This window comes from Coturnix japonica, chromosome 17 (genome assembly GCF_054131305.1).
Source record: "Coturnix japonica strain WE chromosome 17, WE-NBRP24, whole genome shotgun sequence".
NCBI classification, from domain to species: Eukaryota; Metazoa; Chordata; class Aves; order Galliformes; family Phasianidae; genus Coturnix; species Coturnix japonica.
Window position 1 is genome coordinate 14,436,798 of NC_140679.1, and position 14,134 is coordinate 14,450,931.

The window sequence follows — 14,134 nt, forward strand, 5'->3', positions numbered from 1 at the left end:
AGAATTCTCGCCCTATTAAAAAAGGCAGAAACGAGGCAGCTCCTGCAGCTCCCTGTCCTGCTGTGGTCTCCGATCTGAAGGCACTGGTTTGTGACAACCCACTGCCCATCTCTGCTGCACGAGGGAGCTGGGTGTCCATAGGTCAGCTCTGCTGAGGAACAGAAACGAGTTCTATCATTGGAACCATCAGCATCTTGAACAAAGGGGTCGTTTGGGCTCATTAGGCTCAACTTATTTTTAAGAAACCCTTGTTCCTTGCCTGCTGTTAGGCCTTATTCTCAGGGGCTTCGCGCTCTTTACTCCTCTGTGCTGTCTGGTTGAATGGTTCATAGTTGCAGGCTTCTCCCTTTCCTGGCCATCCCAATGAGCAGTGAAATTGCTTTGTGCATTCACTGCCAGTGGTTCTCACACAGGTACTGGATGATCCTGTGCTGACCCCCCTCTCACTACACCATCCTCTCTGGCTGCTCTTCTGGTCCCACAGACAGAGAGATCAGCTCAGGGACCCTCCTCAGCCCCACACTGGGGACACACAGCAGTGGCAGTGCCAAGTAAAGGTGCTTTCAAACCAGCTCTTGTTGGTTTCAGATCTTTCTGTTTGAAGGCTTCTGGCACGTGAAGAGCCCTCCCCTGAGTTTTTCATCCTCTTTCAAGCTGCTGCAATAAACCCATGAACCTCTCTTTCATTTGGCTCCATAGGTGCTGTCTGTGGTGGGTCTCCTGCTCTGCACACACGCGTGCCCTGAGGCCTGGACTGAGCATCCTGATCCTACCTTGTGCTGCCCCATGTGCATCTGGCAGCAGCAGCCCAACCCTGAGAGCTGTGTCATGTATGCAACGTGCCCTCCTGCTGACGTGAGGGCTCTGTGCAACACCTGGTATCTGCCTGCAGTGAAACAAACCATTCAGCAAAGCTCGAGAGCACAGTTTGTGCCAACAACAGTCTGTGCTGAGCAGCTCCTTCCTGCCCAGAGGTGTCCACTGGGTTCCACTCAGGAGGCTGCCAGTGCTCTGAAAAGCCAAAAAAACCATTTGGGCTGCTGCTTAAAAACCATCTCTGTGGTAAGCTCCTTTATGCTGTAGCAAAGCGCCCAACTGACGGGAGGAAACAGAACTGCTCATCTTATGGTTTGACACAAATAATCCAGGATGCTGGAGATGGGAAAAGCAGCCACACCTGCTGGCTGTCACCTGGGCATGGTTCCTGGCAAAGAGCAGCAAGCTGGGGCTGAGGGTCAGGCTTCAGCCTCTTCCAGACAAGCCAGAAGCAGAAACTATCTGAAGAATCCCACAGACTCACACCCAATGTTCAAGGGCAGCGTTTCTCCCAGCACACACAACCCTGCCCAGGAGGCTAGCAGGGTTATATTATCTACAGTTTGAATCTGGACATGAGGAGACAGGTGCTGCAGCAAACAGGCAGGCACATGAGCAGCTGCAGTCAAAGCAAGAGCAAGCACCCCAGGTCTGCACACTCAGCACATTGCATCCCGTCCCAGCAGAGCTGGAGTTGGGAAGTGAGACAGGGAGCAGCTGGGGATGCGTCGCAAGGCTGCTGCCAAATGGAGAGCACAGCAAGGCGAGTGCGTGGGCAGTGGGTTCAGTGAGACTGGAGGACGTGTGGCAGGGCAGCATGTTGCACCATGGCATCATGCTTCAATGCAAAGAGAACCCCAGACCAGGTCCTGGGAGTCCCAGGAGCACGGCAGCAACAGCTTTAGGGTTTGAAGCCCAATGGAGCTTTGCTCATGCATGGGCACTGCTCCTCCAGAGGGTGTTTCACCAAATGGTTAGAAAGAGGTTTATAATGTAAATGAAGGTTGCTCTTTCCTCAGGAAAAGCTGAGGCCAAAACTGATTAAGCATTGGGTGAGCCACAGCAGAAACAGTGCCTGTGTTGGAAGCATTGCCAACACAAATCTCTTAATAGTCTTTGAGTCTCTGCGAGGCCTTAAAATCAATCAGAGGATTAACTAAGCAAAGCTGTCTTTAGTATCCATGATCCAGCTTTGTGCAATTGGATCCGGCTTTGCTTGGGCCTCTCTTTGCGGGTGGGCTGTGATGGAGGAGCCCTGCAGGTGCTCTGGGGATCGGGCTTGCACAGGAGGGATGCTAAGACACGATGCTTTGTCTTTCCCATCCCTCCCACTGGCTCCTCATGATCCAGCAATTCCCTTTACAGAGGCTCGCTGAAGAAAAGCCACTGACTGCTCCTGGTGAGCTGCCAGCTTTGTGTGGCTACTGGGACGCCTTCTGCCAGGGGTGCATCACACCTTCTTGTTGTCTTATCCTTCTGGCACCTGGACTTTGGTTTCAGGGCTGGGCTGAAGCCTGGGAGCTGCTGCACCCATCTGCTGCCATGGGATCCACTTTGGATCTACCATCCATGTAAGTCTCTGCTAAGCACATACTGTGTTCACCAGCAGTTCAGTGGAGTAATGAGATTTGCTCTAGCACCCAACAGGCTCTGTTTTATGGCAGAATTCATACTCTCTCAGTCTGCAGCCAGACTGAAGGTCATCTAGTATTGCCATCAACGCATCTATAGACCTGGCAAATGAAGTTGGCCCAGGCTATAACAACTCATCCACGCAAGGGACAGCTCTACAGACTGACTCCTCAGAGAGGTGTGGGATGAAAGGACAACGGTCTCTGCAATGGTGAGCAGCATGAAGAAGCCACCCAGAGGTGATGCACTGATTATCTCTGCTTCCCCAAACACCAAACACCAGGAGGCGGCCCTCTGCACAACAGTTTGCTTATCTGCTGCATAACACTGCGGCTGTTGAAGGCTTCCATGAATTTCAAACAGACAAACTGGCCGAAGCTGCGGGAAGAAAATCAAACAAACAAAACACCCTAACAGCTATTGAATAACAAACATCACTTCTGCCACGGGAAATCTCTGCAACCTGTCAGAGCAGCGCAGAGCTGCAAGGCGGCATTGCTGGGAGCTCGGTGCTGCTGACAGCCCAGTGCCGGACACAGCTCCTGTGGGCATCTGTCTGCTCTTCTGCCCTCTGCCTCTCCTCCCCATCCTTCCATTCCCTAGCACTCTTTAAAATAAAACTCACAGATCTGTGTTACAATTAATTCCTGCACTGAATATATTTTTTGCTTTGAGAAGAGCTGGGACGATTCTATGTGAAGGTGCCTTCTGGCTGCCCAGGAGAGCTCCTCAGACAGCCCTGAGACAGGCTGGCATGTCACATATACTGTAAGTAGGTGCCTCTGTGAGTGGATGTTTCCCTGGGAAGCCTCAGTCTACCCTTATGTTACAGCCTGATTATCAAACAGCTGATTACATCTTATTAGGTGTTTCCATCTGTTGATAGAAAAATGCCCGATTGCATAACATTTGTTTTGCTCCTGATTTGGGTCTTCACCATTCCCAGCAGCACTGGGGCCAGAGCAGCATGCTGAAATACCTAAAGCTGGGGGTACTGGGCTGCTGGAGCTGTATACAGACCCAACTTCACTTGGAGCAGTGTCTGCTCACAGCTATACAGAACCCACAGGGCTGGCACCCACCAGGATGCTGCCACCCACTTCTCCCAATGCACTTTTCCAAGCCTTCATGCAAATCTCCACTGCTTTATCTGTCCACGCAGCTTTATGCAGCTTTGGTGATGCTCGTCTGACACACAGCCTCTGTCTGTACTGCAGCTGGAGCTCATTGCACAGCTGGAATGTAGCACACAGCTGGAGTTCAGCACACAGCTGGCTGTAAGAGCTGCCACCTGCAGACACCAAAGGAAAGGAGCAGCGTGGGCAGAGCTGAGCAGGTCGCCGTGTTCCTCCCCTTCGTGCCCGTTGCGCTTTGCCAGTCTGTGTGTGGATGCTGCACCTCTGAGGGCTGAACTGAGGAGCCAGCAGTGCCAACAGCAATGCATTTGGAAGCAGATGGGCTTTAGGGACCCTTCCAACCCAAGCCATCCTATGATTTGCTCACTGATAAATATTTGCATCGCCAAAGAGCCCTGAGAAATGTGATTATTCCAAAGCATCCCAGGATGCGTTGCTCTGTGACAGTCACTAGGAGTCTGTTATCCTTGCACATCAGAGAGCCTGGAAACTGTATTCAACAGGCGAGTAAAGCCAAATATTTTAATCAGCGAAAAACAGAGAAGAGTGTTGAGATGAGTGAAGAAAGGAGGGAAATCCTGGGCTTGGTGCCTGGTTCCTAATCCCTGAACTGTCTCACTGTAGTGCTGTGAAAGCCAGGAGGAATAAGCCTGATACCACAGCATCTTGCCATCAAGAAACTGCATTAATACAGAACTGCAAAGGTAATTAACCAAATCAGACTTGGTCCAGTGCTGAAAAGGATTTCTTCCCCCAGGGATGAGCAGATGTCTCAATCTAATTATACAAGTTATTTAATCAGAACCAGAGGTTGGGTATCTAATGATACCTAGTGTGGGGGGAGAGGGTGCAGATAGGGAACAGTGCAGTTGGGGACTGGGGGGGGCATGACTTTGAGCTGGCACCACTTCTAGAGCTCTTCTACCCTGTTTGTGAGCACTACAGGGATGGGAATTTGGAGAAGTATCAGTAGTGAGAAGAATATGTGGCAAAAGATTGTTTATGGCAACGAAAGTATTCTTGTTAAAGTCATCAGTGCTTCTGGTCTTCCCTTTCCCAGTGCTTCTCCTTGATGACTGCAGCGGGCGATGAATCTTAACCACATGATTTGCCCACTCTAAATAAGTTGTTGTGTTTTCTCTGCTGCGTATGGTTAGAAGGGGCCGTGCACATGGAGAAGAAGCACTCAACCATCACCCACATCCTTTGTTCTAAAGCATGGAGCATCTGTTTGTGGCAGCCGAAATGGAGAAACGCTGCTTGTATTCGTGTGGTTGTAGGGGAATGAGTTGGGAGGCCTCAATAAAGAGATGGAGATGCAGTGCAGGAGCCACTTGGGTTAGTGCAGGTATCAACTCTGTTCTGTAGGAATCTGCTCTGCTGAGATACATTTGCAAACCGTGGCTCCTCTTTGTTCATGTGGAAATCTGCTCTCAAGCACTTGTGCAAAAATGGTCAGCCCTTCTACGAGCCCCTACCGATGGCAAAGCTGCAAACTGAGTGTAGGTCGGGGCGGTTATATGGGGTTTTTTCTTTTTCCTGTGAACTTTTATAGCTTTGCAGAAGCAACTGAAGCTGAGCTGAGGCACTGAGGCCGTTGGAAATCTGACCCTGAATATTAAACAACCTGCCTGCGAGGTCGCGCTCAGCTGGGGGATTGAAGCAGTTCTGAATTGCCGAATCGCAGTCCCCTGAAAGAGAATTTACCAGGCAATAAGGAATGGATTGACAGGAAAAGGAATAAAGATGAAATGTGATGTCTGCCGAACCCTTTTTTTCCTCACTTCCACCCCTTCCTATCCTGGCTTCTTTAACCTCCATGTTAATGGGAGCTCTTCCACTTTTGTATCCCCAGGTACCCAGATAGCTGGCCACCATTGAGCCCCCTTCCCACCCCTGGAAGGACAGAGAGACAGACAGACAGACAACTGTGCATGTCAGTGGGCAGACCTGCAGCTGCACGGCTCCTCCTGCAGCCTCAACACCAGGTTTGTGGGGTGCTGGGATGTGCTGCCCCCAGTAAGCGGGATGGGAAGAGGAGGTGACACATCACCGTGCTGTGACTAAGGAGAAAGTCAGAGCCCTGAGGGCCTGGTGAGTGCAGTGGGTGTTTGCTGCCCACAGCGTGGCTCAATTACAGGAGTGACAAGCTGCAGCACAGCTCACAGCCATGGTAGACAGTTCTGTCAGCAGCCCGAGCAGTGCTGGGCCTCTGCCAGCCAGCGACTTGCAGCACAAGAAACAAAGCAAAACTCGACTTTGAACTATGCTGCCCTATATCCAGAATGGTTGCATTGGTTGCATGCTGGGTAAATAATGCACTGCTTTCGTTGGTGTTGGATAGCCAAATTCTATCACTGCAGATCTGGTCATCACTTTTTCAAAGTCCAATTAATGAAGTCCATTAGGCTTGGAAGATGAGAGGTGTTGAGTCTTTCTTTATGAGGAGAAGAAGAACGATGAGATCCAGAAGCAAGGGCTGGTTGTGATGGGATGGGTGGTGGGCTGGGACCAGGAGGAACTGCTTAAGGGACGGTATTGGGAGAGAGGGACACCAGCACCCAGTGTGGCCGTGCTCCAGGCTGAACTGAGGCTTGGAATCACCTCCTCCTCCCATCCACGTCTGTGTGGAGCTTTTTACTGGCGTCAGTGGCAGCAGGATCAGAGTCGAGTCTTAAGGCTCTTCCCCTGGAGCTCAGAGGAGTTTAATGGAGGAAAAAAAATAGTCTAAGTTGTAATTAATCAGCTTCTGCTTCTCCTGCAGGAAAGAGTTAATGAAGGCAAAGCTTGTCTGGCCAAGGGGCTGGTGTGGCTCCAGGAGAGCCGTGACTCAGAGATGGAGCATCCTGCCAGAGCACAGGGCAGTCTCCTCATCCTCAGCTCCTCCTCTCCCAGCACAGCAGTGTGAATGTGTCCAGCATCGTGGCTAGGAGGGTTTGTCCCATACAGCACCTGCTCTTCCCACTCAGCTCCACACTCATGGCTTGCGTAAGAAACTCCTTACCTCACAGTCTGTGGGTAGGACCTTGCACATCTGGCTGTATCATGTTGGTCGGCGGTGCACAACCCTTGGTAATGTCATTGGGGCTCTCTACAGGACAGAAAAAGGTTAACAGGATGATTTACAAGAGTAAGGAAAAGGCCAAAGGGAGGACAGGAACAGGCAGATTGGGTGAGTTATTCAAAGGTTTGACCAGAGCATGACCACATTGGGCATTTTCACCAATGTGCCTGGCTCAAAAAGAAGCGTGGAGCAATGAGATTTGATGGCAATGTCACAAAGCAGCCCATGCTCAGCGACACACAATCCTCTGCCCCAGGTGCATGTTAATAGTTTTGCATAAAATAGATGCTTTCCTTCTCCTCAGCCCCTTGTCCCTGCCCAATGGCTCAACAAGGGGTCCCACAAAGCACCAACATGATGGCAGCAGCAGTGCAGCAGAGCAGGGCAGGACGTGTGGTCCTGGCAATGAGCAGAACTACACCGCTTTGAACCCAGACTGGCATAGCATAAACATATGGATTAGCACCAACGCAACAGATCAAAACCCGAGGAGGAGGGCTCAAACAAGTCGTAATTTGTAGCAACAACAAAATTGCAGGATTTCATCACTTCAGCTCCCAACCCTCACACCTCAACCTCGCCGCAAGGAAAACAGCTGCCTCCCCATTCTCCTACATCTGTCCTAAACATCCCGTTGGGGCAGCCAGCCTGGAAAGCATGGCTTGTTGGGTGGAACACCGCTGTCTGGAGCTGTGAGTTGTCAGATCAATCACTGTGGGGTGGGGACAAGAAAAGGACACAGTGTTCAATGCTGGATCTGTTTGGAGAGGAGAAAACTGTTCCCATGCAACACTTCTTTTGCAGCAGCCAGGCTGCATGGTGCTGCATGCACAGAGCTGCAAGTCCAGCTGCAGATGCCCCAGTGCTGTTGTGCTGTTTGGATGCAGATGCTGCTGCATCAGAGGTGACTGCAGACTGACAACACAGCACAACTATAGGCACCTTCATCTGCTGTGTGCATAATCCTTGGTGCTGAACTCACTCCAAACTCATCCCCAGGTCTTATCTTTTCTAAACTGGGTATTTATTCATGTGGTTGTTTTATGTAAACTGCAAAGAGCCTCATTAAATGGAAACCTTCCCTCACGAGCTTCATTATTAAGGTGGAACGGCACTTGAAATGCATTGAGCAAAATCCCTGAGCTTTGGTGTTAACTGGGGAAGGAATGCTCAATGCTGGCAGTCTGGGGCTAAGCCCACCTGTTCCCCCCATTCAGGAGCATGCTCAGCTCTGGGATGAGGTACTGCAATGGGCACTGTGTGCATGAAGCTCCCAAGGAGAAGCCCCTGCAGATCAAAGTGGGACCTGCCCTGCCCCAGCAGCCCAGCACTGGACCCTTTGGATTCTGGAGGAGGATGGAGCAGCAGTGAGGCTGACTTGGGCTGAAGCTCCAGGCTCAAGGCTGGCTGATATGGAGCTGTGGAAGGGGATGAGAATTTACAGCTAAAACTCCCCATCACTGGAATGCTGGCCAAGTAAATCCCAGTGTTTTTGTGGGTCCCTGTTCTCATTTGTATTCTAAGTGCTCATGGCAGAGTTGACAGCAGAAGATACATACATGTGGTTATGGATGCACGCATCAATCAGAGACTGGAAATGAATTGGACAGTGTGTATTTTCCCTTCCTTAGCCCAACTGAACTCAATTCTGCTTTCCCAGCATTGAACACCAATAGGAACCACTGCAGATGAGTTGTTTCCTTTTGGTAGCAGGCACACGTGATGAAGCAGTGTGATATGTAGGAAACGGGCTGAGATAGAGCAGAGAGGGACTGGATGCAGCAGCACCCAATGCATGCTGAGCCCTCTGCAGTGGTCACCCCAGTGTCCAACTGGGAGCTGTGCATTGCTTTTGCTGTGTTCAGTGCCTTTCAGCCCCCGCGTGCATCTCCAGCTGAAGGACTTGAGAGCTGATAGAGCTTTTTAAAGTGGGGATTATGTAAATGCACATTATGGTGCTTTCATAAACAGGGATTATTTGTTGAATACTTTCGAGTGCTTCCTTCGCAGCGATTAAGGTCTGTTGTGTAAATAGGAATTTAGTGGCTGCTTAGTCTAAGTTTCATTGGCTCAATAAAAGATGAGAGCAGCACTTTTTGCATTCATCTTGGCCTCGTGAGAACATCTTTGGGGCAGTTTTCAGATAATTACATGAACACCTACACCTACTGCCCATTGCAGGCACCATACCTTGCATGTCCATATTGACCGTTCTCCATTTCCCTTCCTTGCTACTTTAGTGATTAAATCCATTGTCTCAGCTGCTGGCTTGTTGGTTATCCCTCCCTAAATTAAGAATTCTTAAAGTGTGGATGAGCAAAGCTCTTCTTTGGGTCACTGCTCCCTTCAGCTGTTTTACAGGAGTGATTTTGCCACTCAGTTCTGCAGGTGGAGCTACTTTGGAAGGCATTAAATGGGAATTTCTCATCTTCCTCCATTATTATGTTATTTCCAGTCTTTAAATTCAACCTCTACCAAGCTAAGCAAGCCCAGAGCACAATCCATGCACGATACCTTGCTTTGAGAAGATCGTTTCCTCAAGTGTAAACCAATATTACTTTCTAATTCAGCTGTGATGGGGATCGAGTTCTCACATAATACGTTTTCTCCTTCGGTGAATTCTCAAACACATAAATAGGAGTTTGAAAGGAGATCTCATCCTCAGCCTTTGGAAATGATGAATTTCTACTAATGATTCACTGATGTACACACAGCTTATTTTGCATAAAGTTAGAGCTGGGCACATTTATTCATTATGAATCCCTTAAAAAATGGATATAAATATCAAGAGCAATTGGCTACCAAAGATTTGAATATTATGGCACTGTATCATGGGGGAGCTGACATGAATATGAGTCGGGTGAGAAAAAAAATACACAGAAAATGCTTATCCAAGAGTGATACTTTACAGCATGTCACCGAACCATCGGAAAGGGTTACATTCATTACAAACGTATGCAGGGGTTGCAAAGGATTCCTTGGGAAGAAAAAGAAATAAAGAAAATAAAAGAGCATTATTTTCCTACTGAAATGTGCTCTGTGATCTATGGAATCCATTTCTCCTAAAGCCTGAGTTCTTTGCAAGGCTGGAACACCTGCACCATGGGATGGTTCATTGCTGGCACAGAGGGAATGGATGGGTAGAGGGGTCTGCATGGGGTGGCACACGTTGGGTTTGGATGCAGCCAACAGAGAGCAAAGGGCTGCACACCTTGGAAGGAAGGAAAAGTCTCTGGGAGGTGGCTCCTGGTGTCCACATCCACCAGGAGAGCAGGAGGGCACCAGCACACGGCCATTGACATGTTGCACTCGTCCCTGTATTGATCTGCTGCTTCGGCGGCCGCCCGAGCCCTTGGCAAAGGTCACTGTCTCTGTTCCCATGTTACAAATGGGAGCAAGGAGGCGAAGAGATTAATTTTCAGAAGTGATTAATGTTCCCGGTGCCCATCCTCATTCACGCTGGGCCTCGAGCCCCAGTGAAGTCTGGAGCTGGGTTAATTAAGGTGTCCCCTGCCCCTCTCCCAGCCCCGCCAGACACGGCCGTTGCTCACTGTCGTGTTGCCTTTTCCCACAAACTCCTCCACCCTTCATCCCGTGCCAGCCCTCAAACCGGCTCAGGGACTCCCCCAGGGCTGCTCCCTCTCCTTCTAGGCCTCACATATCCCGTGATGCCCAAAAACTCACATCCTCTCCATGCTTTGTCCGATGTCTCAGACAGAGCTCCCACCTCCCCACGGTTCAGGGCAGCTGTTGCCCTTCACCTCCGCTTGACCATGGGCAGAGCATCGTTAAACAACAATCAGACAAAGCAGCTGCAGGGGAAGTTTCTCCCAGCACCAAATAACTGTTATAGAGCCAAACTGCACTTTGTTTGAGTGCAGCATCAGAACAAAAACGCTTTCTGACAAGAGCGAGAGCAGCCAAGCGTATCTCCAGTAAAAAGAGACCCTTCCAACCCTGAGAGCTGCAAAAAAGGGTTTGGGGAAGTGGGATGTAATGTAGACAACAGACAGGTGTGCGCTGCTAATGTCTGGCAGTGCTGAAAGCAGTGACTGCAGCTCTTGGTGCCCTTGAAGCCATACAGAGCCATATTGTGCCACACACACTGTGCTGTACAGGACCATGCTGTGCTTTATTGGGCTGTACGGTGCCAGAACCACACCATGCCATTCTGCACTGCGCTATGCCGTGCCATATAGCGCTATACCATGCCATATAGCACCATACCATGCCATAGCACCATACCACACCATATAGCACCATACCGTACCATATAGCGCCATACCATACCATATAGCACCATGCCATATAGCGCCATAGCGTGCCATATAGTGCCATACCATATAGCACCATGCCGTGCCATATAGCATCATACCGTGCCATATAGCACCATACCGTACCATATAGCACCATACCATGCCATATAGCACCATACAATACCATATAGCACCATGCCATATAGCACCATACCGTGCCATATAGCACCATGCCATATAGCACCATACCGTGCCATATAGCACCATACCATACCATATAGCAGCATGCCATATAGCACCATACCTTGCCATATAGAGCCATACCTTACCATATAGCACCATACCATATAGCACCATACCGTGCCATATAGCACCATACCATGTCATATAGCACCATACCATGCCATATAGCACCATACCATACCACATAGCACCATGCCATATAGCACCATACTGTGCCATATAGCATCATGCCAAATAACCATACCGTGCCATATAGCACCATACCACACCATATAGCGCCATACTGTACCATATAGCATCATACCATACCATATAGCACCATACCATATAGCACCATGCCATGCCATATAGCACCATGCCATACAGCACCATACCATACCATATAGCGCCATACTGTACCATAGAGCACCATACCGTGCCATATAGCCCCATATCACCCCGCACTGTCCCATATACCCCCACACCGTCCCGCCTCAACGTCCCGCCCACGTGCCCCATTCCCGCCACCGCCCCGTCCCGCGCCCCTCGCCCGCGCCCTGCCCACGTGGCCGCCCGCCGCCCGGCATGAATGAACCTCCCTCCTCCAATCAGCGCCCTCCGAGCGCACCCCGAACCAATCACATTGCACCGGCGGCCAACCCTCAACCAATAGCAAAACCGAGCGCTGGGCGGCGCCCCAACCCGGCGGCGTCCAATCACAAAGCGGCGCGGGTTGGCGGTGGAGGCTGGCGGACCAATGAGGTACGGGGGCGTGTCGGGAGCGCGCCGGCGCGACACCGGGGCGCGGGGCTCTAAAGGACGGCGCGGCTCCGCGTCCCGCAGACGGCCATGGCCGCCGCCGCGCAGTATCTACCGCGCTCCGCCGCGCTGCTGCACCCGGACGGTGACCGGCTGCATCAGGGCACCACGTACCGCGAGGTGCAGAAGATGATGCACCACGAGTACCTGCAGGGTTTGGCTCCTGCCGCCGCCGGGCACGCCGTCGGGTTGGCGCACCATCAGTGGTTGCCCAGCGCCGGTACGGATTGGGGTAGTGGTGGTGGAGGAGGAGGCGGTGCGCACCTTCAACCGGCTGCCGAGCACGGGAAGGGCGGCCCGGGAGGACCCCGCGAGGAGCTGCCCCCCGCCGCTGCCTTCCACCCGCGGCCGCACTTGGTGCCGCAGCCCGGCGGGTGGGCGCAGGGAGCGGGGCCGCCCCCTCACCTGCCCCCGATGTCGCCGCCGTCGGGGCAGCCGCTGCTTTACGGGCAGCCGTACGGCGGCATCAATGGGATGCTGGGACCGCCCGGCCCCGCGCTGCACCACGGGCACGGGCTGCGAGACCCGCTGGGAGCCGAGGAGGCGGCGGGACACGAGCTGGCGGCTTCTCCGCCGCCGCCGCTGGGGCCACCCGAACCGTCGGATGAGGACGCGCCGAGCTCCGACGACCTGGAGCAGTTCGCCAAGCAGTTCAAGCAGCGGCGGATCAAGCTGGGCTTCACTCAGGCCGACGTGGGGCTGGCGCTCGGTACCCTGTACGGGAACGTCTTCTCGCAGACCACTATCTGCCGCTTCGAGGCGCTGCAGCTGAGCTTCAAGAACATGTGCAAGCTGAAGCCTCTGCTCAACAAGTGGCTGGAGGAGACGGACTCCAGCACGGGCAGCCCCACCAACCTGGACAAGATCGCGGCGCAGGGCAGGAAGCGCAAGAAGCGCACCTCCATCGAGGTGGGCGTCAAGGGCGCCCTGGAGAACCACTTCCTCAAGTGCCCCAAGCCCTCGGCGCACGAGATCACCTCCCTGGCGGACTCCCTGCAGCTGGAGAAGGAGGTTGTGCGGGTCTGGTTCTGCAACCGACGGCAGAAGGAGAAGCGAATGACGCCGGCCGGGCTCCCTCACCCGCCCATGGAGGACGTTTACTCACAGGCGGACACTTCGCCGCTGCACCACGCGCTGCCCGGTTCCGTGCCGTGACCGCCGGCCCCGCCGCTGGGCCCCGACGGCGGCGGCGGAGCGGGCGCGGGCGGCGGGACTCGCTCCGGTTCCTTCCTTCCTTTCTTCCTCGGACTGGCCCGGCCCGGCCGCCCTCCCCAGCCCTATTTATTCGGGCGCCGGAGCCGCTCGGGGCCGCAGCAGAAGTAGCCAAAGGTTTGCGATCTCTAATTTATTCCCTCCCGCGGGGCCCCCGGCTCCGGCCCGGCCGTAGGATGCGGCAATGCCCGTCCCGGCCCCTTTCTATTTATTTTCTAACCGTGCGCGGAGCTCTCTCCCTCCCGTTGGTAGGTTCGGTTCGGTTCACCCCCCCCCCCCCATACCTCCCCCCCTTTCCCCTTTGGTTTCGGTTTTTGTTGTTTTTTGTTTTGTTTTTTTTGTTTTTCGTTTGTATCTTTATTGCAAAACCAATGTAGACTGCGAGGGTACGTTTCTATTTATGTTATAGTAAATATTTTATTACTTACATAAACCATTTACCCAGGAACCGGTCTCGTGTCGTCTTTCGGGAGCGGGGCGGCCCCGGGCCGGGGTCCATCGTGCATCCCATTCCTCTGTGCCCCCCCTCGGCTGTTTGATCTCACCCCGAGCTCCATCCATCCCGGGAGCATCGGAGGAGCGTCCCTCTGTGCCGCGAGTTCGTTAACATTGCGCCGAACTTCTGCTTTGCAGCGTGAGTAGCAAAGAGGACGTCGGTCGGCAGAGCTCAAGACGCCGCGTTGTTTGGTTATATATATTATTATATATATGGAGTTATCGCTCCGAGGTTGTTCTGCTGTCCCCCGTTTCTCACGGCTTCGTGCCCCCGTTGGGTCGCCGTTGCCGCAGGGAAGGCTGCAAACTGAGTTCTGCCGTTCTTTAGAGAAGGACCGACCCTATCTCCTAACTCTCTTCTCTTCCAGCACCGCGGGGACTGAAGCTGCCGCCGTGTGTCCTTCGGGTCCTGCGGTGTTTTGTGCGGAGTGAACTGTGCCACGTGTGCCTGCACTGCTCAGATCCACTGCTGGGATGCACGG

At 52.6% G+C, this 14,134-nt stretch overlaps 1 protein-coding gene and 1 long non-coding RNA gene across 2 annotated transcripts in view; both read left to right on the forward strand.

The window, feature by feature from the left end:
- LOC107324084 (uncharacterized) overlaps nucleotides 1–9,691 on the forward strand; it is a 39,851-nt gene extending 30,160 nt beyond the window's left edge. The window contains exons 3-4 of the long non-coding RNA XR_001559400.3: nucleotides 700–5,572; nucleotides 6,349–9,691. This is a non-coding gene — a long non-coding RNA (uncharacterized LOC107324084). The remainder of the gene's footprint in view (nucleotides 1–699; nucleotides 5,573–6,348) is intronic.
- Nucleotides 9,692–11,920: 2,229 nt separating this feature from the next.
- On the forward strand, nucleotides 11,921–13,605 carry POU3F1 (POU class 3 homeobox 1). Its single transcript, XM_015883283.3, has one exon. The coding sequence runs from the start codon at nucleotides 11,976–11,978 to the stop codon at nucleotides 13,098–13,100; it is 1,125 nt and encodes a 374-aa protein (XP_015738769.1). The 5' UTR covers nucleotides 11,921–11,975; the 3' UTR covers nucleotides 13,101–13,605.
- The last annotated feature ends 529 nt before the right edge of the window (nucleotides 13,606–14,134 follow it).